General features: G+C 38.0%; 1 protein-coding gene across 3 annotated transcripts in view; it reads left to right on the top strand.

The window, feature by feature from the left end:
• Positions 1-25,730, top strand: part of LOC121320546 (storkhead-box protein 2-like) — a 91,064-nt gene that overhangs the window by 36,359 nt on the left and 28,975 nt on the right. The window contains exon 1 of one of the 3 annotated variants that reach the window (XM_041258969.1): positions 835-2,070. The exons of 1 other annotated variant lie outside the window; for it this stretch is intronic. In XM_041258969.1, coding sequence (XP_041114903.1) covers positions 1,905-2,070 — 166 coding nt within the window. In that variant the 5' untranslated portion in view covers positions 835-1,904. Of the gene's footprint in view, positions 1-834; positions 2,071-25,417; positions 25,495-25,730 lie in introns of those variants that run through there. One more of the 3 variants, XM_041258978.1, reaches the window with a different exon arrangement.

The raw sequence follows: 25,730 nt of genomic DNA, 5'->3' as shown, positions 1-25,730 counted from the left end.
AGCTACTCAAAAGCAGTAAAAATCATGTAACAACAAGCCATTCATATATCCATACACTGTGCACATATCGACTTTACTGTACTATGGTCTATGTTACATTTTTTTGTTTCCATTTGACACACGTTACTTATATAAACTTCACATTTTAAGTCATGTTCAGCCTGGGCAGTACGGTACAATCCTAATCTCACTGCCCCCTCCCCCCTTTTTTTATTTTTTATTTAAATTGCTAGTATGTGGCCTAGCCTGAAAAAACATCTGTTCCCACTTTCTCACTATGATGCATTGTTGTCGCGGAATGAGTGGCTATGAGGATGGTAACAGCTCTATGGAGACTTGATCCGCAGGGAGTATGCAGACCTTGGCTGTAGCAGAGCCAGTTGGTAGTAGCCAGCAAACTATTTCTGGTTTTCTGTTGTGGAAGGAGCAGTTTAATTGACTTCTAGTGGAATTTTCTTTGCAGCTGCTACACCAGGTGACCCTTACTTTGCCTTTCTTCGTTGGGGACTGTGTGAACATGGATTGCGTGTATCTAAAAAATAGAAACAGAAAGGCTGTGTGTATCTCTGAATGAGGAGATAAGAGGGTTTGTTTTGAAGCGGGAGGCGGGACTGTTCAAAAAGTGTACAGCGTTGTATGTAAATATACCAATGCTGCTTATAGGCTGGGGCACAACCAAGGGTTGAGTGAGCCTAAGGGTGTTTTACATAAAAATGCAAAGCCTGACAGGATCAGTGTGTCTAACATAAGACAGCTTCTTGATTAGCATGGGACTGGGTGGCTGACTCATTTCCTGCCCCCTTTCACTAGCTGCTCGCTGTATTCAGAGGCAGGGGAGTCATTCAGGAAAAAAAAGAAGCAGCAGAGGCAGTAGAAGCAAGCAGCGGAGGAGCCTATCGGTTGAGCTAATCCAAGCATTTGTAACCACTTCAAATCCGGCCCTTCCCTGTGCCTGCAGAAGCAAGAGCCAGTGTCTGAGAAATATCTTGAAAGGAGAGGAGGGCGAATGACAGCAGAGAAAACATTCAGCCATGGCTCCCAGACTTCATTAGCTCTGGATCTCACAGGAATAAATTGCTTCCAGGACATGTTTTCTGAGCCTCTCTCTCACACTCACCAACACACACACACACACAAGTGTACATCCACCCTGTGTGTGTGCTAAGAGCAGCAGCTGCATGGCAGTTAAAACGAAGATTGCCTCCTGACTAATGTGTCTTGGCTCAGCGTGCATCATTGATTCTTTGATTGGATTTTGACAGGTGAAGAAGAGGATTTTTATTTTTACCCCTCTGCATCCAGAAAGAAGCCTTATCCTTGATCCCACAGCGACAAAGATTGACATTGCCTCCCTTCAGCGGCCTGGAGAGCCTAGTTTTAGGTCAAAGCCAAAAGGCTGAGTTTATTTTTAATTTGTTTGGGCCTTTTGTGTTGCAGCTCACAGTTGGCTAAACGCTCCTGTGCTGAATCGGGCTATTGTTTGAATCCCTGGGCTTTTCACGCTGCAAATCTCTGGACCCCCCCACCCCCCCACCCCCCCTCTTTTTTACCTCTTGCATATGAATCTGGAAGCCACAAGCTGGACTTATTGCAAATGAAGTGTAATGCATTGTGGGACGTGTGTAAAATTGAAAAAGGAAGGGGATCCAAAACCGGCTCTCTCTGTGTCTAATGCAGTTGCAGCACCAGCAGCCGTAGTGTGTTTGTAGTGTGTGTGTGTGTGTGTGTGTGTGTGTGTGTGTGTGTGTGTGTGTGTGTGTGTGTGTGTGTGTGTGTGAGTGCCAGTTTGATTTCCCTACCGCCATGCCTCTATTCTGATCTTCCAGGGCTAACATAGCATAAAGCTGTGGGGCCTGGCTAATGCTGCGAAGGGATTAAGCTGCAGGTAGCCCCTCTCTGTCACAATGAAGAAGACGCGGAGTACGACCCTGCGCCGAGCCTGGCCTAGCTCTGATTTCTCTGACCGGGCCTCTGACCGCATGAGGTCCCGCAGCGAGAAGGACTACCGTCTGCACAAACATTTCCCACCGGCTTTTATATCCCAGGGGTCTCGAGGATACATGACATCAGGTTGGTTCGATGTTATTCTGCTTTATGGGAAAGTTCTGCTTGTATGTGTTGAAGGTGGTGTCTTTATTTAAGTGGAATTTTGTGTGGTGGGTTCAGAGACAATGAGAAAAGGTAGGGATCAATTTGGCTAAATGTGGCTAATGCAAAAAAAAAAAAAAAGAAACATACATCCTCCATTTTAGACCCAGCAAGTTTCCCAGTAGGGCCTTTCAACGCGGTATTTGTAGCACATTTGTCAGTAAGATCCAAACCATTATCATCAGACGTTTTCTTTGCAGTAGACAAAATTAATCTCTAGGGTTCTGAAACCAATTCTGTAGCGCATCCATTCTTTCTTTCCTCTTGCATTAATAAATGCATTGATTGTTAACTGGCTAGCAGCAGGTTTCTGGGTTTGTCTTTCCTGGGTAGAGATAATGGGAATACCATAATTAATGAGAGGGTGCTCATTTACCTAGAAATATGTATATATACCATAATCAAAAAAGAGAGTGAACGACATTAGACTGGGAAGGCAGGAAGCTCCCTTGTGTGTAGGTACCCAAAAACATTGTTAGGGCTAAACCCCTCACAGGCCATGCTAATGTTGTGTGGGATATTTATTTAAATGGTGTCAAATATCAATGAGGTTTTTAGGATACCCTTCTTCCTTCATTGGCTTGCCAGTCTTTGTTTATGTCTTTTTAAACTGCTAAGCAGATGGTTACGGGAAAACCCCTTTTCAGACCAAGCACAGCTATATAATAGTCATACTACAAAGATGGATAAAAAATAGCATATCTGTAAATGTGATAGTATAATTATTACTGCAGAAAAATGTCTTAAGGTGCCACAGAAATATAGCTTTAGCCAGTGAGTACATTAATATTATGGTCCCTCTCAGCACAAAAAAAAAAACCTGGCAGCTTAATCCAGATGACTAATGAACATGCACGACCGCATGCTGATTTTCTGTGTGCCATGCCAACATTTAGAAACAAGGTGAAATGTTACTCTTTTAGAAAAAAAAGAAAAAAAAAAAAATCTGGCATCTGTTTCCTTAGTGGCAAGTTTCTGTAAAACTAAAGCAATGAATTCATATTTCTGAAATGTAGTTATTTTGCATGGCATGCATAATTTAAAAGTCAGGTTGGCGAAGAAAAGCTCAACTGTTTTTTTTTTTTTTTTTTTTTTTTGCTCCTGCATTTATGGTGAACAAATTGATTACAGTGTCCACTTGCAGATGGGTCTGTAGTTCCTAATGTATACTCCCTACATATGTAACAACAGCATTCACATTTTTTGTGTTCAAACACTCTAATCAGATGAAGCGCAGGTATCATGTATCCACATACTCAAATGACCAGGTGGTGATTTGTCTTCAGAACAGCCTCTTTGCAGGGTAGAGCAGTGCCTCTTTTAGGGAAACATGTAGACTTTTAAATTCATGGAAAGGTAGTTACAGTTTATAGACTCCTCAATCTCTCCCAATCTTTTTACGCTCTGACTTGTCGTTTATTAAAGCAGCTCAATGAAAATACAGTATCATATGCTTTTGTTATAACACCGGTTTAATAGCATTTAAACCATGCGTATAGTTTTAGTTTACTGAATGCTATAATGTCATTGTTTGAAATAGCTTTAAATTGGAATCAGTCCATTCACTTAACAGCTGTCAATCACATTTCAGTCATAATTTTTTTAAATTATTTTTGTATATACTAGATCTTTTAGAAATCTTGAAAAAGTTTAGTTTTTATACTTCCAAAACCCTGCTGTGAATGACTGACTTTCTGAAAGAACAGCAAGTGTAAAATAGGCCACAGCGTCTTCAAACTCAAGGGGGCTTTTCAGAACTTTCTGTGTCTCACTGCCTAATGGTTTAAGTCTTACTGTCATTAGTATGGTCAGAGTTGCTTCTCGAAATGAAAAGGGTGGGATGGAGGAGCTGTATGCTTTGTAAAAGAAAGGACTGTTTTTTTTTGGGGCTTGGATGTTTTTAGGGAAACAAAGTGCAATCATAACCTTCCAGGTTTTTTCAATCATATGCAGGATATGATACCCCAGCAGTATGCAACCCTAGAGCACTTTTCATTAAAACAGAGATTTCATTTCAGTTTCATAAGTGCTTTTTAAGTGTCAGGTGAAACCTTAGTGCTTATTTTCCTGACCTTTCTGACTTTTCAGTTGCAAAATAAAATAAAGTGTATGGGCTGTGGCTGGATAACAGCTAGAAATCAGGGCAGGAGAGATGGGCTGCAAGAGATTAGAATTGGGACAATCGGTTTACTTAAAAAAAGAAAGAAGAAAAGGAAAAAGAAAATAAATCCTGAATATTTTAAGCCTGAAGACACCACAGAGAGGTTGTTGAATGGCCTCACAGTATGCACCGCCAAATCTGCATTGGTTCAGGGTTTATTCACGTTTCCTAGCAACTCCCGGGTTCAGAGGTTGAATGATGTGGCCATTGTGCTGAATGAATATACATTCAGGCACAGATCTGGAAAAAAGCTATTTGTAAGCATAGGACAAGCAAGCCTGAGTCTATTCCATTCCCTACTGCACTATGAGAAGGCTGTGATGTCTAAAGATTAAATCTTTTATTTAAAAAAGGAATATTATTTCACCAGCTCCTCTCTGAAATCTAAATATGTTTAGAGGGATAACGCAACATTATATTCATGCAATAAAACATGTGTTGTTGAAGATGAGTCATTGCAAATGTATGTTTCAAGTACTAGATTTGGTTCAATATTTGAACTGTTTGTAAAACAGATTTTTACAGTGTGGTTCATCTGAATGCTTTCATGCTTTCAAATGCACACAAAAGAGTTTCTGATGTTTAATTTTGCAAGAATGTTGTTTTTTTTTTTGTTTTTTTTTCCAGAAGAATCAAATGGCAGTATTGAACCATAATCCATAACTCCTGATTTTAACTTAATGTAATTGGGTTCTCAAGATTTAATATACTATAGTTATAGACTTAAAGTTGTGCCTCACAGTAATGTACAATTTTAAATGGAAATGGAATTCCTTGGTGTCTTTTTGCTACATTTTTCCATACTTAAGCATTCCGTGCACTCGGCTGTGGCCATGTTGACATGTAAAGTTTATACTGTAAAGTTATTGTGCATAAAGTTTACATTGTGTAAAGGTATTACGCTATAGTAACTAAAGCCCCCCCCTCCCCGACCTTCACTTGAAACCTGCATTCAGATTTGTCACTAAGTGAGTCAAATAGGTAACTCACATTCAAGCTATATTTTCAGGAAGCAAAGCTGTGTAAAACGGGGACTGATAACATTTTACAAGAAAAAACATGACATTACTAATGTACTGTATTTGTGAGAGACAATGGTATAGACATGATGTTAGAAAAATCCCAGGAGAGTACCAGGAAGAGCATGTAAATCCTGCCCTGAACACTCCCTGCTACCCTGTCCTTGGCATCACTCAAATTGCCAGATTGTGCCAGATTGTGCGGTGGTTTTGTGATGTGAACAAATGTCCACTTGTGGCTGAGCTGAAGCCACTGAACTCATTTAAGTTCTTACCTGAGCCAGATATGAATCCTATTAAAGTGAAAGGCTTAGGAAGCTAGTGAAGGAACCGACTGCGCTCCTGTTATTGTTTTAACGTGGGCTTAACAGGCTAAACGTTTTATAGACAGCCTTTTAAATGTGGCTGTACTTGTGATTAGATATGCTGGTACAGTTTAATCAATTGGTTGATACTGGGGATTGTAAGGGTCCTCTGAAATTATAAACCGCCAGGCCTGTTTTGTGGCTGGTCCCCAGATCACCCCCTTCCCTGCCAAAAGTCGAATCAATGGTGTTGTTTTAATACATATAGTGCACTTTTACTCGTATGAACCAAACACTCTGTATAAGCAGCACACGAGACATAGATTTACAAAATGAACCGGCAATGGGTTAGAGGAGTGTGTAAGAGCAGTTTAGTGTGCAGGAACAAAACAAGGCAAGATTCTAAAATGTTGGTTGATAATGGGTACCAATGTTGGATGGTAATATCTTGAGATAGCTCATACAGTAAAGGGTTGCTTATAAGGTGCCACTGTTTATTGCTTTTAATTTGTCTGGCTGTTTAATATCACTTTTATGTGTGTTTCAATGTCAATCTCTGTCACTGTCAGGCCTCTGGTGAAGACACTGAGATCCCTCTGCTTTCCTATGATTGTTGCTGAATAGTTGCACACAGCACGCAGGTTATATTTGCAGAAAAACACTTTTTTTCTAATTCTACTGATCTTTCCAGTTTTGTGACCAGTTATTGTAGGTCATGATGATTGTTGAGGGTCCTCATTTAAATAATTAGGATCCTTATGCGTCACTAGCATTAATTATACACTCCTAGCCTCATATAGAGATTTCCGATTGCATTTGACTTTTATCCGATATATTTTAACGATAACGATGGGAATGCGTCACGGTAAGGGAGAGGTGTCCAAAATTGGGACATTGTTATGGACAATAGGAGTGTATTTTGCTGCAGGTATTGATTACACTTCAGTCCAAGCAGAATTATTGCAGCTTTTAATTTGCATACAGCTAAAGAAAGAGTTGTCCAGTAATGGTGGCACGTTATGTTCTTCCGTGATTACTGTGGATGACACTTTGTCAACATCTGCACTTACCTCTGGTTCTACTGTGTCATGTAGTCCTGCAAGGAATCAGCACTTGTTTTATGAATAGTCAGGGGTGGTGTTGTATTTTCTCCCACCCATGCTGGTCAATTTATTTTGTTTATGGTCGAAGCTGAATCAGTTGGCTCACTGCATCACTGCTAGAAAACATGGTGTGTATTATTATCTCATATAGGTGTTTGCTTATCTGCTGGCTTGCTGGCTTGCTTTATTTGTTGCAGACAGGTTTAACTGGAAAGTTTAGTGACTGACACTGAAAGTCTGAAGTCACCACATCAGACAGGTGTACACAATCCACTAAACAGTCAAGGACCGCAAGCAATATACAACTAAAGCATTAAAATGAAGTAATATAAAGGCTGAAATGAGACAATAAAAACATTAAAAAAAACATCCCTTTACATACAGTTGGTGTCTTTCAGAAGTTACAGTGCTTTTTGTAATAAATAAATATTGCTATACAGAAACAAAAATCTAAAAATGGGTGGGATGTCGAGCGATGGAAATCTAAACCATAACTGTACACTTAGCCCGTAGAAAAGCGAAACACATTAAAAGTATTGACAAACTGGTTCAATGAATGCCACTTGTATCGACCATTAATCACATACAGGTAATAGGGTATAAGTTCATAACTGTGAACAAAACCTGTTTTTACATCAGAAAAATGAGGCGAATACACCAAATCACCATTTGGCAGGGGGGTGGGGGGTAACAGTTTAGACCCCAGTATACTCACTTGGCTGATTTAAATGTCACTATGCATGAAATTCAAGTACACTCCCCAGCTTTACCCCACAATTACAGCTGTTGACAATACCTTGAAGAAAGCAGCCATTTGGCCAGAACACCCTACCACCACAAGCACCTCCAGGTGTAAGAATCAATTTCCGCACCCACATGTTTCCGAGTGTTGGACTGTGAGGGAAATGCAGGATCGAACAAACACCAGTGTCAGGAAAAGGCAGAGGGACAAAAAAAAAAACTGCAACCATTGTCTAATGCACTGAGAGAAACAGGTTAACTTTTACAAATAAACATTATACCTTAGATTTGTATCTAATAACATGCAAACCTGAAACCGACTTGTTCTCATTAATAATAATGAGCACAGTTGTTGTACAATCGCTTTTAATGTGTGGCCTTACTTGTGTTTGTCTTGCACTTTTCTTTAGGCTTTGTGAAAGCTCCCTTTAGCACCAACTCCCCACACACAAAACTTAAACCCCAAAAGAGATTACGCAGAGAAAATAAACACCATATTACATTTATTACATTAACAGTTTTTTTTTTTCTTTTTTTATCATTTTTGGGGGGGAACTGTGAACGCTTTAAGTTTCTATGACTTTCTTGATCCTGTTATCTCCTGAGACTTTTAATAACGGCCAACAGGTCTGTAGAGTGGTCAGAGCCATGCACTGCATTGCTAGCAATAGAAGAAATGTACTGAAGGAAACCTGATTTACAGCAGATATGCTCTAGATAGCTCTTGATCCTACCAGTGTACAGACCATTTAGTTTGTCTAGCCTTTACTGTGTGTATTTGGTGATTCTAATAGGAATAAAGAAGTCAAAGACAAAGACGGTTAGAACAGAACAACCCAAACATTCTTGCACAGAGTAGAACAATAAACCAGCAACATCAAATGTGTGGACATCTCTCAGAACTCTGCATATCCTGCAGAATCCTTGCAGATAGCAACAAAAAAAGGGCCTCAATATAATTTTGAAACATAAGTTTTAAATTCACATACTGTACTTAACAATCATTGCTATATTTAAAAATCTTTTCCCAGCTCACTTTTGTGCAACACTCTAGCATATTACGACAAACTGAACTAGGCTTTCTGCACCTGAAACCGCACTAGTTGAACGACAGCATGTGAATAAGAACATGATCTGTAGCTCTGATCTGCTGTAACAGTTGTAAAAACACATTGCTGCAGCAGTGCCTTTAAGCTGTTGTGGGCTGCATTCTACTGTACCGGCTAAAAATAACTTCACACATTGTGGACATCCCAGCTGTTGAAATCACTAACCCATCTTTGCATACAGTATTTACAGGTTACCCGCAGACACAAGACCGGGGAGAAGGAGTTTATTAACATCTCTAAAGTGATGATAGTGTCTGTACTTTAGACCTCATGGGCCTCATTTGGTCTAATGCTGCATTCTTAAAGGGGGTTATTGCTTGTGAAATAATTACATAAATCGTGTCTGTCATGCACTTCTGCTCTTGTGTATTTTATCTAGCCAATGCCTTTAGATCAATGACCTTTTATTAGATTTATTAACATTATTACTCTCTTCTATTGTGATTGGTTATTTGCAGGTTTTAACACGTTCCAGGACAGGTTAATATTTCAGATATAGCCTTGTAGGTGAACTGTTTTGTCTTTGCTGTACAGTAGGTCACATGGTTTGATTGCAATCATGCCATTGGAGTGTGTCTGGATTGCAACACATGAAGGGATTAGGTACAAGGAAGCAGAAGCAACCTTTGGTCTAGTGTTGTCCAGTGTCTTTTGAAATATATGCATATTCCAAATTGAAGTACAAAACACAAGCAAAGAACTTAAACTGAAGAAAATGGAGGGGCTGGGGCTGTGACAGTATTGCTTGGGTTAATAAGAGGTAAGAAATGATTTTGATAAGCTCTCCTTTTAATACTGAATCAAACATTTGACATGTAAAAGAAATCAGACAATGCTGTATGATTAAAAACACAGGAGCTATATACCTAACATGTCGCTACACTTTAGTATAATATACATGTGAAAGTTGAATCCCAGAATGCATTACTTTCAAGTACTTTTCAAAGTCTTTTTTTTAATTGTTTAGCATGTCAGTCATCAAACAGCAACAGCAACTGGAATACCAAAGTTATGCCTTAAGGCATAGGCATATTCATTGACTTGAGTGTATTCATTTAGACTAAAATGTGTATATCTGGTTCATAAGTGGCTCATCCAGTTAAAGTGCTGCCGCTGGGAGCGCAGGATGAGTCGGCCTCGGTTTGCGTCCAGGCTGTGCAAAGAGGCTGAACATTGCTAGGGAGTCTGAAGGGGGCATCACATTGGCTCTGATGCTCCTGGGTTGGGGGATGGGAAATCGTGCAACAGTGAACCCTACTGGCCAGACACCAGGCACATTCAGATTGGCTAAAAAGCAGGGCTGATCTCTGTTCTCCGGGATCAGTAGCCCGCCCACCTCTGCTCTGGCTTGCTTGGCGTGAAAGCGATTCTGGTTTTAGGCATGTGAGATCAGAGGATGCCCGCACGCCCTCAGAACGTCTGTGCTGTGTGGGGACTTGCTGCAGTGAGGAGAAGAAATATAATTGAAATAGCCTAGCTTTGGAAAAGTACAACAAATTTAGCTTGACGCAGGAACGTTGTAAGTATGACATAAGACTTAATTAGTCACTGATTTAAAAGAAAAATAAATGGTATGCAGATATATCACTATGGAGATATTTTTGTACATCTGGAAACTGTAGAAAGGTGTGAAAACCAATACTAAGCATAGAACTAATGTTCAAGTCCCTTACTGTGTTGCTGTCAGACTTTTTCTTCACCAGTCTTTATTTTTTTACTTTGACTCAATTTTCCTGTCGCAAAACTAATAGCTGGTTTCACATGCTTAGTTCTAATCTTGGAAGGCCAAATGTTATCATAGGTAAGGCAGTCCAAGATTAGTGTTAATCGGGTTTTGTTAAACCAGGTCAAAGATATGTCTTCCTGTATTACAGGTAGTGAGACCTCACTTTAGCTTTCTACTGTCACTATAATGTGTGTTGTGGGTGCTATACAGTAGATAAACAATGTGAGGCCATGTGGGTTCATATTACCTTTAACCCAGGAAGTGAATAGACAGAGGAACAGTTGCGTTGCAGATGGGCTTCCTCTGCAAAGTAAAAATAAAGTAAAAAAAAAACAATAACAGAAACAGTAAAACAATGGGGCTTGTGAGACTGTTATCCTATTTATCTTGTAATGGTGGCTCAAGAGGCTTAAGCTGAGGGGACACTAGTCTACATGTTGCTAGAAAAATGTAGAAAGGTTTACTTTTTTGTATAAAGTGATGTGCAAGCTACAAGTTTCAGGCAACTTTGTTGCAAGCAACTGTATCAATTTTGTAGAAGTTACATTACGTCATAGAATAAATCAGCCAATGAAAGTGATGTAAAAAGTCATGTGACCAGCTTCTTTGTTGGCGAAAAAATCTTTGAAAAATGCGGCGAAAATAAATGTGGACCCGGTGTGGGATATTGTGAAGGAGATTCTCCTTATCGGTTCTTTTCAGAATTATTTTTTTTATAGGCAAGTAAATAAGTGTTAATCGCTCCATTCCTGGTAGTTAATGATCAATTGGCAGTATAGTCTAAAATTAGAAATTACAAAAAAAAAAAAAAAAAAAAAAAAAAAAAAGCCGGTTTGTTACCGATGCTGAAGCATTACAGCGTTCATGCTAAACTGCAGCAGTGTGTTAAGTTTAAGTTCCCAAGTTGTGTTTTCAGTATCGTTTTTCTCAAATAAAGGCTTTCATTTGATACAACTTAATATTAATGGATAAAGTGAGTCTTACTTTTTATTTAAAGCTGTTTGAACATTGCAGTTCAGCAGATGCAACTTGCAATATTGTTACACAGTTACTGATATCTGATTTGTAGAAGGTGAAAAAAAATCACCTGACAATTAGGAATTTTGTTCAAAATAATATAAAAACTGTAACAAAATCACATTTCAACTTCTCTCTATTTGCAATTAGTTTTATTTACACGTTTATTCACACACATAAAATAGAAAAATATTCAAGCCAAAAATAACACATTTCCAACAAAAATTATGAGGATAATGGTAAATATTATGAATACAATCCAATACATATTTAAGAATAAACTTTATTTTATTATATTGAAAAAAATGCTGATAAATTACATGGACACCAATAAACTTTTTGATAGGAAATATCTTCTATATATTGTCTTGTCTGTGTTGACCATCAACATTCTAGCTACAATTTCTACATACTGTAGAATAGTGTCCCCTTCAATTTGAAGCAACAGCTAAAGTGTTGCATCTGCCAAAATAGTAGTAAACCAGTTGGAAACAAGTCGGAAGTCTAGGGTGAAATATACTAAACAAGCACACTGCTGTTAGCAACTTTTTAGGGAATGCTTTGCGGCAACAGTTTTTCTTTGCAGTTTAGCCTCAGATGAATATGTAATTATGGGCGTTCCTACACAAATTCCCAAAAATGGGGTAGAAGTAATACAAATGAGGGTTCTCAAATATTATAATGAGATGTATGAAAGCTGCCGGCAATTGCAACACTTACAATTGCATCAATTTAAGAACTTTTGAAAGCATGTTTTAAACAGTCATAATTAGCAGACCTTTAAAAGGCAGTATGAAAAACACTATCCCGTGGCCACTGTGATTGCAGCAAGGAGACATTGTCTTCAGCAAGAATGAGTGATTTGTAGGATGAGAAGAGAAAGTGTATTTTGTACCCGCATTGCCCTCTTCAGTTTAAATGAAGACCAAATTAAGATGCAGTCTAGGCAGCCACATAATTCTTGAGCTGCTGTCTGATTTAAAAGATGACCTGGAGCCTGTCCCCCAGAGAAGCCATGCTATCCCTGCAGTGGTCAAACTATTGTCCACCCTGCATTATCCTGCCTCTGGGTCCTTTCAGGGGACTGTGACAGCTGTTGCAGGCATCCCAGTCCACTTTTTCTCATGCATTGCCAGTTGCGCTCAATGCATTTTTGAGGCAAACCCCCAAATATCTATTTTTCTCTAAAAGCAGTGTGCATGTACAAGCCTTGAAAACAAATTTCTGTGACATCCTGGGTCAGTTCATGACTTTCAAATTTTTTAAAAAGCCGCATTTATAACATTCTTATGGAAAAGGAAAACTGAGATGTAGGGCTTAATTTGACTAAATTCAAATACTGCGTTTGTGATGGTGACTAAAACAACTATTTTTAAAACAAGACTAAACATATTTTTTTACACTGGCATTTCAGCATAATTACTTGCTTATGTATTTGTATGTGTTACTGTGATGCATAAAAGACGCTATAAAAATTAGCATTCTTAATATTATTGATTATGATTATATGTATTTGTTTTAAGGCGACACTGGCTACCATTTAAAGGTGTGGATACTGACACCTGTACTAAGTCCAACCGATGGAGGAGCGTTATAATGAGGCAGATATATGTAGTGGAGGAGTGCTTCAATACAGGCCCAGCACAGTATGAAGTATAATTGTGGTGTGCTGTATACGCTGTAATTTAGCCATATGTGGCGGGATGCCTATGGACATCATAGAGGGGACTGAATTGGAGCCACCTGTCTCACCACACCTAACAGAGGACACTTTGTTTTTACTTGTAAACAGGCTAACAGTTAATTAAACATCACTGTTTATTAAAGAAAATGCAGATCACTTGAACACCTCTTTGCCTCCCATCTTCATCGGTGTCCACTGTTGGGACCCTCTGCTGTAGCAAACCACAACTCCCTTCCCGCTATTTATTAGAAAAAATGTTGCACGACTCTCGCAATGGTAGAGATCTCACCGAGATGACACAACAGTTATTTAAATTCGAATATTACGGCTGTCTTCAGTAACATATTTTCCCTTAGTACATACTGCAAAAAATGTATATCTTGCGAATTGTCACAACAAAAATACAAATTTTCAAAACTATCAATTTAAAGTCCCTTTACTGTAATACCAAAAATCAATTTATTGTTATTTACACCCTTTCATTAATGTAATTGTTGTAAACCTGTGTACATTTTGATTTACTAGCTGGGTATACAGTATGTAACCAGTAGCTATATGGCAGGATTCCCAGCTCTTGCTGGTCAGCAGCTCAACAGCAGTTGCTGGATTCTTCAACAGGATAATCCTTTCTATTTCAGTTTGTTTTGGGCTGGAATAAAGAAAAGAGTTAGTTCAGTCCAAGTATAAAGCAACTGGGAACCATGTTTTACAGAAAATGTTTTATTAATAATGTTTTCTGAAGGACTTGTGTCCTTATTCTTTCAATGTTTCTCGCGCTTTAGTGCAGAACAGCAGTCGGAGAAAAAGGTACCAAAAAAAGGCACGGAAAATAATGTATACATATTGATTTAATGTCAGCCTGATGAAGACATGCAGGTAGCTGATTATGCAGGTCACCGGGGAGAACGTGGCTAAGGCTTAGATCTACCTTCTTACAGTTTACATTTTTAAAAGCATGTGCTGTCGAATAAATCATTCAGATTTCAGGCTAGCTGTATCTTCCCTCCGAAGCTTCATTGTGTGAGTAAAGATTTTTTAAAATTTAATTTTTTTTTTTCCCCCCCCCACCCCGGGGAGATGGGGGTGGTGGTATGTGGTGTCTGTCATTATTCATTTACTGGTTTAGCGGGACAAGTCTTTTTCAGCACAAGCCATGCAAATTAGACCTAAGTAATATGTTGCTCTGCATATTTATGTCGTAGTTGTTTTGTCTGCTTGTTTGACTGATTTATTTTTAGGTGCGTGTGTTGCATGTTATACTTAGTTTTCTGTAGCTTACATAAATACAGTTGCTCTAATGGGCTCAAGATGTTTGGATAATTTATACGTTAAATACAAACAATTTTAAATGATGTATTATATTTCACAGTAACTACGACAGGGAATTGAATAGCATCTATAGATGATCCATGTAGCTTGAAGCTCAGTGAATTGGTGAGAAAAAGCTCATGAGATAAAGTACATTTGTTATCTGTTTATGAATTGGAAACCAGAGCATGATGAGCCTTTTGGGGATGGGTATTCGAATCTGTGGTTCTTGAATCTGCTGAATCTACCAATCTGAACCAACTGTGAAAGAACCACTTTACTTCCATCATATCCAAAAGATATAGCAGTGCTCCTGTCTCTGTAGAAAATGGTTTATTATGGATTTTTCTGCACTACCAAATATTGTTTCTATTTCCAAGCACTGGATTAACTTGCAGTTAGTAGAAGCTCAAATGAGATGGATGAACATGCCAAGAACAAGGGGAGCACACTTGACAGAACAGGGATTAGGTAGAATATTTAATAGTGGAAACGAGGTACACCTTGGTGAATGACCTTGAGTAAATTGCTTGAGTTTGCTGATTATATTGAGGTTTGTGCAGAATTGTTGTTGGGAATGTATATAGCTGTCAGTGTTTTGATTTTAAGAGGTCTGCATATTTTCACATTGCACATGTTGAAAAAGTGTTCAGCTAAAATATTGATAGGTAATATATCATAGATCATGATGCTGTTTATAATTTTTTAACTCTACAGTATATTCTAAAAAAATATATAGGATAAGGTTCTGTGTAAAATATAAGCAGATTTTCACCTGCTCAAGGGCAGAGCGGCCTGTAAGTCCATTCTTGGGCAGCCACTCCTAATCTTGTTGTGTGTATCATACAGCACCCTACACGATTTTCAAACTTGCATATCTTACTACATCATTTGTATTTCAATTATTCTATTGGTATATAGACTAAAAGCCTGGTAACTATGTGCTTAGGAAGTAATGTATGTGTTAATATTAAAGTAATAACTAATAATATTTATTAATACATTCATGGCAAACCGGGAAGCCTCAGAATTAAGATTAAGGTACTAGTACATGCAGTAAACCACAGTCTGTGAAAACAAGTTATGGCAGCACATACTGTGAAAGCACAGCCTTATTAAATATGGATAATACTGAGGCAGATGTGTTGTACTTAGTATGCATTCCATTAAATAAGCAAGAGAACAAGGTGGCGCAGGCAGCAATTGCTGGCAGCCTGCTCTGATTTTGTTGGATTTAGTTAAGCTAATTAATCCCGAATTGGTCATTTGTCAGAGCTGATCTAAATTCACAAATTATTACATTGTAATCTGCTAAAGAAAAAGAAGCAGGAGTTAAGTGTATAGCTTTGTTATGTGTGTGAAGAGAGATGCAGTGTTAGGGCTTGTTTTGATTGATGAGGGAGCAAGATTTACTAAATTAGAAACAACATCCCCTAGAGTTGACATGCCTCGTGTGCCAAAGCGCAAAGATCCGCCCCAGTGCTAGAAAAGTGTATCAAAAAAGGAAAGGCTCTTACCTCATTTAATGCTGCATTACTCGGCTGTAAACATTAAGCTTACTTTGCTGGTCTCTGTTGTGTTTTATTGCTTTGAAATTATGACCCAATTTGTTAGCGAGAATGCCCTTGTCACTCTTGTATTTATTGCATGCTGAAAACCCAACTCAGTCTTCAAGGGAGGCCTGCGAAATACAATTCAGATTGGTATGTTTAGTTCAGGGCAAGAGGCCCAAATAGTTAGCAAATGGTTTGCAATTAAAGAGGCCTAAGGTAAATGATCAGCTTTCAAATATCAAGGAGGCTGTTTTTTTCAACTCCTTCTCTAACATAAGTCATGTAGCTTTAATCACAATAAAGTTTTATAAAGTTACTTTTATCTCGGCGGAATCTAAAATGAGCTCTGCCAGATGCTCCCCCCCCTCCACTTTTGAACCTTGGGACGCTGGAAATTGTAATTAGAAGATTTTGTTTTGTTGATTTATGTATAAAGGAATCGCAGATAATTTCTCTAAATTATCTTTGACTTTCAGTTGGATATTTGTTTTGTAACTCAGTCAGCACTGGAGACTTTTGTGCTTTGTCATAGAGAAAATGCTGATAAAAAAATGAAAGATGATGTTATTTTTGGTTTGCGTATGATACAGAATATGAGCCTATGTAATAATGAATGCCAGCTGTCTTTTGGTTAGAGTTTGAAGATCATAGTTGAAAACCTTTGAGGACTTTGACATTTTTATCAATTTTCCATATGCTCTTGATTGCATGTGGTAGTGTATTCGTGGAATTAAATTATACATTTTAGTAGTATATGAAGGAAATAGATCTTACAGTAGAAGAAATAGGCATACCACAGTTTATTTTTCACTTAGAAGTATTTCAGCTTGCTCACTTTATAGTTTTATAATCCCTAAGGTTATAATACCATATAAAGTTATGTTTATAAAGTTATCATATAAGCCCAATCATAGTTATTGTCAAAAAGTCGTAAATTCTTGATGAATGGTCACATGAAGTAATTATTACTTTGCCAACACAGTTTTTTAAATTTTCAGTGTGTCTTTTAAACTGCTGGCAGTACTGGCTGATTCTCAAATGCCAGAGAAACAGTCATTGTTGAAATAGAAAAACAAAATATAACAAAGAAAACTGCCTTTGATCTAAATCTTTTGACATACCAGTATATAAAACAAGTATGAAAGGCTTCCTGCTTTAAAATGAATAGATTTTTAAAATGCAAACCTATTCATTTTAACAAAGGCATTCCATATATTATACCTAACAACAAATCACTAAATAAAGCCGTTGTGAAAATGTACTCTAGTTACCAGAACCTTGTAATTCACCGCACCCTATCTATTGTTCTGTCTTTGTTTTTCAGTGCATTGTTTTCTTTGGACTGATCTGGCTAGAATTTGTTTTTATTTTAGGGAATCCATAATGGACCAGTCTAGATGTTTGAGATGAGATGTGTATCTAAGTTCTGGGGATTTCGAACTTTTGGATTGGAGTTTCCAAGACTTCATAAACCTCAAGACAAAGCACGGTTCATATGATCATCTGAAAACCTATAGACTATAATATTGTAGTAGAATCACTTTCTGGCAGCATTATAGTGCTTGTTGGCACCAAGGTGTTATTCAAAGTTCAAACAAGCAAAACGAGTCACAGTAAGCACCACAATGCCAGCAAACTGATAATTATTATGATGCTCTAACTTTCATGTTACACAAGGATGTGATCCCAGTTAATACGCACACTCATGACAAATATACATTTTCATATTGAGATTCTTTGACAAACAATTATTATTTTTTTTTTTATTTAGTAGTCGCCAATTTATTTTTTTCTCCCAATTTAAAATAGATAATTGTATTTTAAGTTCGGCTCACCGCTACCACCCCTGCACTCGGGAGTGGCAAAGACGAACACATGCTGTCCTCCGAAAAGTGTGCCGTCAGCCGACCGCTTCTTTTCACTCTGCAGGCCTGCCATCTAGCCAACCCAGAGCTACAGCATCGGAGGACAACGCAGCCCTGGGCAGCTTACAGGCAAGCCCGCAGGCGCCCGGCCAATCTACAGGGGTCGCTGGTGCATGGTGAGCCGAGGACACCCTGGCCAACCTAAGCCCTCCCCCCTGGGCGGCGCTCGGCCAATTGTGCGCCGCCCCCTGGGAGCTCCCGTCCACGATTGGCAGTGGAATAGCCTGGACTCAAACTAACGACCTCCAGGCTATAGGGTGCATCCTGCAATCCACACGGAGCACCTTTACCAGATGCGCCACTTGGGAGCCCATCTGACAACTAATTCTTATCTAAACATTTTGGTATATTATTTATTTTTCCAATTAACTGAACAAAATGCATTTCTTACCTTACTACACTGCAGTAAATGTATTCCTGTAACTTGCTGACTCAAGTATTATTTTCTTCTAAATTGCAATAATTCTAAGGATGTTACTGCATTTTTATAGTAATCTAAACAGCATGTTTCAGTGACTAGTGTTTTGGCTTCCTCCAAAATGGCACTTTCATTGCATTGCCAGCAAAGTAAACCACAAAAATATTTTTAACTTTTAAAAAACCTAGCAATAATTATTTTCTTGACTAACTTGTTAGACATTGTTACTCTGTATAGCAACACAAATTCCCAACACCCTCTTAATATCTTCGATACGCAAGGCATAGTTTTGCACTTCAAAGAACATATAGTAGTTAATTATAGTGTACCATTAGCATTATATGGTCCAAAGTCTCATTTGAAAGTGCTTGAAAAGCACACATGTAGAGCTTAGAGGTACATACAGTGTTTTTACTTCTAGCACTTGACACAAGGGTTAATAACATTGCGAGAGATACTGTAATTGTCAGTTTTACCAGTTACCTACTGAGATGCGCTGCAGTACTGTTTAGTGAGGATCTGATGACCAAAGTGAAATTGAATAGTAAACAAAAGGACTGCTTGTTGATTTTCTGTTCCATTATTTCAGCCGGGTTTGTTATTGCTTGATATGTCTGTATCCATTTTTTTATCTTGCAGTTATGATAATAATCTATCAACAATTGCAACCAAAAACACATCTTGGTAGTGAACAGAATTAGGGAAAAATATTTGACGAGCAATATGATAATGTTTCATAATAATCCTTTCACATGTTAATTTAGAAATGTTTACAATATTGGTATTGCACTGTACATTGCAGACAATATATTATTCAGTGATATTTTCATTTCTAGTTACTATTAGATGCCAGAACAGCATAACATGTAAATAAATAAGAGCATGTCTGTTTTCTTTGATACATACTGTGTTTAAAATATAAGATTACATTTTATTCTTTAGATGGTAAAAACATTTAAAGGATTTGCTACTAGAAATTTAATTAAATGAAAAGTATATGCTGTATATAGAACACCATTACATCATGGAAGAATAAATCATGGATTTGAATATAAACAAAAACAAGTCGTCATGCCGTCAAAAATCTATAAATATCTCCAATGTTTTGATTCAAACATGCTCCCTTGAGAAAGATATGTACAACATATCGAAACTTTCGGCAGCTGGCTCTGAGTTAATATATATATATATATATATATATATATATATAGAAATATAAATATATAGAATATATATATATATATATAAATGTATGTACACAAAAGGTTTAAAAGATTAAGAAATCTTTTATTTTCAGTACTTTTATCTTTAAAAAGCGAGCAGCAATGTTTTACATCTAAAAAATAATAATTTATTATTATAAACAGGAAACACTGCTTTTTGACAATACGTGTCTTCAAAAATCTCTACATCTGATGGAGACACGTATTGTCAAGTTGTGTTGTGTTTCGTGTGTTCCGTGTTTTTAATAATAAAAAATAGTTTTTTAAAATGTAAAATATTGCTGCTTGCTTTTTACTCTCTTGAATATCAAGTCTAAAATGAATTAATGACACAATTGAGCCATTTTGAGCGTGCGACCCACCCAGTCTCTGCAAACAACAAACAAGTGGACTTTGGTTTGTCTTTTACTCAACATTTATTTTCAAAAAGTAATAAAAACCATTATATTGCTCTGATCACCACAGCACATGACCAACACAGCAGCTTCTGAGCCTCTATTTAAAAGTTTTAGACAGCAAAAAGTAAACAAACCCCATTATGTGCACGCACGCATAGTGACCTCTATGTAAAGCAGTCAGGGACAAAAACACATTGGGCTGCCTAAGAGCAAGGCAGAATCTCATGGCACAGAAAAAAGGTGAGCACATCATTCTGAAATGCCTCACTTGTACATATTATATATTTTTTGTTGTGACTTTCTGTCATGTGGAATGTAATAAACAAGAACCAAAAGGGTGACTTTTGTCCCCCTTCCTTTTACAACACCATTTCCATGTTTGTTTTATTTGAAGTGTTTAAATTTCAGTTTTTGTTCGGTTTTGTTCAGCTACAAAAAGGCACAAATATACCTCATGTTAGTAACTTATGGCCACTGTTTACTGTGAAGAAACGACAATGGCAAGGAATGAAAATAAAAAAGTAAATAAAATAAAATGCAGTTTCTTTATGTACTATTTATTTCAGAAATAAACAAAACATTTAGCTTGAACTGTTATTTGGCATCCTTTGTTTTATAGTTAATTCACTGGGGTAATGTAAGTCTGTGACAAAGATGGCTGTAGTGGAGACGTCAGACCAGAAGAAATCCTCGTGCCTAAATATAAATATACATTTGAAACACTTGTGTTACACAGACCCATTTATATTCCGTGTACCAATTACTATACACCAACATTAACACACTACACGTAACATACAACACAACACAAATAGCCCAGGGGCGGGGCACTTTGCCACATATACCCACCCCCCCCTTGTGCAAAGCACACTTGGACTCAACGGCCACCTTCCCCCTTAAAAACCCAGCAGTCCAGGTCAAAGTCTTGGGCCGGGAAGGAGGCTTCACTGGGCCCATGGCTGAAAATGCTGTCAGCTCCCCTGCCGGTAGAGCCACGGCTGACAGCATGGTGGTCCACTCCCGCAGCGGAAAAGCTGCTCTTTTCCGTTGCACCCCTGGCAGCGGTAAAACTGCCAGGGGCAATGCTGTCAGCTGCAGTCCTGGCAGCGGAAAGGCTGCTGAGGAAGGTGGTCTCCTGACCTCTCCCTCCTTCTTCATAGCTGGCAGCTCCCTCTGGTGGGGCTCCAGCCACACTGACCCCTGCGGCCAAGCAGAGCTGACGGCGACTCCTGGCCAAGCAGTTCCGGTGATCTCAGGCGAAGTATTGCTGGCAGCCCCAGGCGAAGGCAGCAGCGGACTCTCGGGAGATGAACTCAGGAGGGGAGCCCCTGGCCATAGAGGTTGTAGCGGGAGCTCCGCTTCTCCCTCGTACCCTGCCACTGGTGGCTCCACAAGAGACAGAGGCAGCCCCTGGCAATTCAGAGTGTCAGGCAACCCCAGGCGATGCAGAGCGGCTGGCAACCATCCTTGGGCGAAGCCAGGCAGGCATCCTTGGGTGAAGACGTGAAGGAAGTCAGGACAAGCTGGCTTGCAGGTTTTGGAGGCGCTGTTGTCCTGGTTCTGACACCACATGTGACAAAGACGGCTGTAGCGGGGACATCACACCAGAAGAAACACACAGTACTGCGAGAGGAAATGATAAATGGATGCGCTGCTGCGCGGTTTATTATTATAAAATAAGACAGTACAAAAAAAAGGACACAGCACCTGACGTCAAAATAAATAGACAAACAAAACGGACTAACACTTAAACAAACAGTGGACTAACAGACAAACAAGGTGAGTCAGAACAACGGTTATATATTTACGTTTAGTTATCGTTTTAAATTCTCTCCTCTCCACACCCATTCTCCACTCACCGAACACCGAGTGAGTGAAAACATGCTGCTTTTATGCAGCTGTACCGAGACTCGATTGCTAAACAATCATTCAATTGGAGTCTCGGTACAACTGCACGTGAATTAATAAAGTGCAATTCCCCGTGCTCACATATTATTACATTTTATAGTGAAGTGCTGCGCAATCCGCGTGCCTAAATAAGGATATACATTTGAAACACTCATTTAACACAGACCCATTTATATTCTGTGTACCAATTACTATACACCAACATTAACACACTACACGTAACGTACAACACAACACAAATAGCCTAGGGGCGGGGCACTTTGCCACAAACTCCAACACAACTTATTCTTTACGCCTGGGATATTTTTCTATTTTAACGTGTTACATATTGTAAGGTCTTGCTGTAAAATAAAGGCACACACACAGGGCCATGGCCACTTCCCCCTCTCCCTGCGTTCAGAGCAATATAAATTAAAGTAGCGATTCAGCTTTATAATAAAACAACCAATTATTACATAGCATACATGAATGAAAAATAACATGCAAAAACTAATTTCATACCCTAACATTAGTACTTTGTGCACCCATCCTTTGCTTCCTTTACAGCTTGCAGACTTTTTTGTATTTTGAAACCAGTTCCTGGCACCTTTCCAGAGATATTTTTCCCATTCTTCTTTGAGTTCTGCATTTGACTTTGGTTTCTTTTTTTCAACAGCAGCCTTCAAGTCAATCCACAACATTCTGATGGGATTCAAGTCTAACTGTAGTCATCCTTTTTTTCAGAAATTCCTTTGTAGACTTCACGCTTAGGGTCATTATCCTGTTGGAATACAAACTTAGATCCAATAACACTTCTAGCATTGGGTAACAAATGAGAGTGCAAAATTTCTTGATATTTTGCAGCATTTGTTGATCCTTCTTCAATACAAAGGTGGCCAGTGCATGAGGAAGAAAAACAAGCCCATACCATCACACAACCTCCACCATGTTTAACACTTGGCATGATTAACTTTTCTTTAAATTCTCCTCTCTTCCTCCAAACATATTGTTGCTTTATTGGTGAAAAAAAAAAGTATTTTGTATTTGTCTGACCATAAACTTTGGTTGAAGAAATCATTAGGCTTATTGGAAAACTCCAATCACTTTCTTTGTGTATTGTTTTTAACAAAGGTTTGCATCTTGGTTTTCGCCCATGGACATTCATCTTGTTAAAGTGTCGTTGAATTGTTCGCTCGTGAATTTCTTGACCATCTTCTTGTGTCAAATCTTTTGCAGTCAAATCTTTTGTCAGACTACTCAAGTGATTCATTCTTCTTTCAGATTTTGCAAAAATCTTTCTTGGTCTTCCACACCTGGAGCTAGTTGCAGTAGTTCCTGTTCTCCTGTGTTTGTCAATAATAGACCACACAGTGTTTTTTGGTAAACCGAGTGTTTCTGCTATTTTTCTGGTAGTTTCTCCTTTTTCATTTAGTTGTATCACTGCCATTTTGAGATTGTTGATGTACTCTTTATTTTTAACCATTTTTGTTGCTTTTTTTTTAATCACAAATGTCCAGTTTATTTTTCAGCACTTGATGATTATATAGGTTTTCAGTTGTGTCCGGTTGCCCCTCGTTATACCGCCACCCTTTATAACACCACCCTCGCATACCACCAACTATTCTCTCTGAACAAATGTCACCAATATAAAAACAGTGCTATTTTTACCTGTTATATCACCACCCCACTGTCCGCCACCCGCCAAGTTCACCAGCCAAGCAAACGTAAATATAAGCATTGTAGTTTCCCTCATTGTAGAGCCAGTAAAATATTCATGGCCAATTAAAACAACAAAGTTATGCAGTTACCCTTTGATTCACTTTCCTAATTCATTGTTAACTGAACATTCATACCAATGTCATCATCCCACTCCCAAAGCAAAACAGAAAGTACAAAATGGCGACTCGACCCTACATTTAACACCAGAGCAAAAGAAACAAATCTGCATGTATGCATCTGAAAATAAGAAAGGAAGACATTGCAAATATTTTCTCGCTTGCATGAGGCATATACTGTTAATCAAAGCACAATTGGAAACATTGCCATGGATAAAAACAAATACCTTGATGGAACGGGTCGATTTGTTTAACCTGAAAAAGGCTCATCTAAAATAAGTGACTTTTATAAACCACAGTAAATGTTAAAAAAAAAAATTATGGTAAGAGATTTGTTTGTTTACATGCAAATTTTGCACGAATTAAAGCTCAGTTAAACTAAAGCTGCAGTTTTGTAAACAGCAGAATTTATTTTTTATTTTTTTAATTTAAAAAAAAAGTGTTTGACTGTACATATTCAATTTTTTTTTAAAAATGCTTTAAAAAGAGTGCTGTTGAGCTTAAATTGCTTTGTAAAATTAATATATGGAATCATTCAGCAGGCTTACAGTCGTGCCACAAACACATGACCAGTACAGTACAAAATTAAAAAAACTTGGTACGTACTCTCGTATTGCCTGTTTTTGCCCATGCCCTTACCTGGTGGTATAAAGAGTTGACTGTCAATAATAAGCAATGAGTGGTTTTAATACAAAATATGTTGATTGCCCAGATACATATGAAAAAGTATGAAATTAGTTTTTGCATGTCATTTTTCATGGTATACATTTGTCATTTTATTATAAAGCTGAATCTCTACTTCAATCTATATCTTTCAATACAGCAATTTGAAATTATAGAAATCTCTGCATTTTTTTCTCAACTTTTTTCTGTGACTGTATGTGTGTGTATATATATATATATATATATATATATATATATATATATATATATATATATATATATATATATATATATATATATATATATGTAAACTTATCTATAGCCTCAATCTTGTTAGATAAATAAAGCTTTGTATATGTTTGCAGGCTATAATTCTCTTGGGATCATCAGTTTTATGGTTCATTAAAAAGCTGAACTTATTGAAACAGCATAAACTTGGGTAATTAAGAAAATATTTGGGTTGTGAAACAGTCCTGAAAAAAGCTCCCCCTCCCCCAGCTAAGGACTAGCCACTCTAATACACTTGTCGTATTGTTTGCTTCAACACAAGCTCTAGGCAGGCTCTGTGAGCAACTGTGGGACATAACTTGGAAAAGCACTTTTCACAACATAATAATAATAATAATAAATAATAATAATAATAATAATAATAATAATAATAATAATAATAATAATAAAGTGTGTTATAAACTGTGTTTAATAAAGTGTAATTTGAGGATTTGACATTTCATAATGAGAAGAAATTGGTTTTCCCTGTCTTCCTTTTTGTTTGTTTCGAATCCACATGCTGGGCCTCAACCTAATTGAATAATAATAGACCCCCCCCCCCCCCCCACTCCCCTGCCTCACAAACAAATGTATGTACACACTCATTTGCTTGTCAGACTTTTTAGCACATGACAAGAGCAGCATTTGCTGAGTTTAGTATGCAAAGGCCTTAATTTTTAATTAGCTGTGAGTGGTGAAGAAAGAAAAAAACTAGTGTAACAAGCTGCAGCAGAAAGCAACTGGGATGCGTTGCCATAACAACAAGTTCAGCAGGCCGCCCACTAGCTAGTGTGTCAGTGGGCATTACTACTACTAGGAGGGAGCTTTCAAAAACAGTGCATACAGAATCACAATGTGATTGGTCACACCTCTGTTGTCTTTGTGTAGAGTAGAGCATGCTGGGTAAGACCCAGGAGTGAATGCTCAGTTTGTCTGAAGGCTGCAGCTAACAAACTGCTGTTGAATCTGCTGGGATTAGCAAAGGCGTCTGTGAAAAGGCCAAGGTACTGAATATCTTATTTCTATTTTGCATTAATTAAGCAACTATAACACAGCTCTAGCTGAATGAATTACAAAATATAAAGGGGTTGGTGGAGGGGGAATGGGTTTGTAGGTTCTCTGACAAAGGCCAGAGCTTTTTAAAAATGTTTTTCTGTCAGACAGTATTTGTGCAGACAGTTGTTCACTGCTTTAGGGTGCATGTTTATGAAATAAAGATAGCTGTTATTTCAAATAACCA

The sequence above is a fragment of the Polyodon spathula genome, chromosome 1, assembly GCF_017654505.1.
Source record: "Polyodon spathula isolate WHYD16114869_AA chromosome 1, ASM1765450v1, whole genome shotgun sequence".
In the NCBI taxonomy this organism is placed as follows: domain Eukaryota; kingdom Metazoa; phylum Chordata; class Actinopteri; order Acipenseriformes; family Polyodontidae; genus Polyodon; species Polyodon spathula.
The sequence above is the reverse complement of the archived record's forward strand: the minus strand, read 5'-3'. Positions and strand labels throughout refer to the sequence as shown.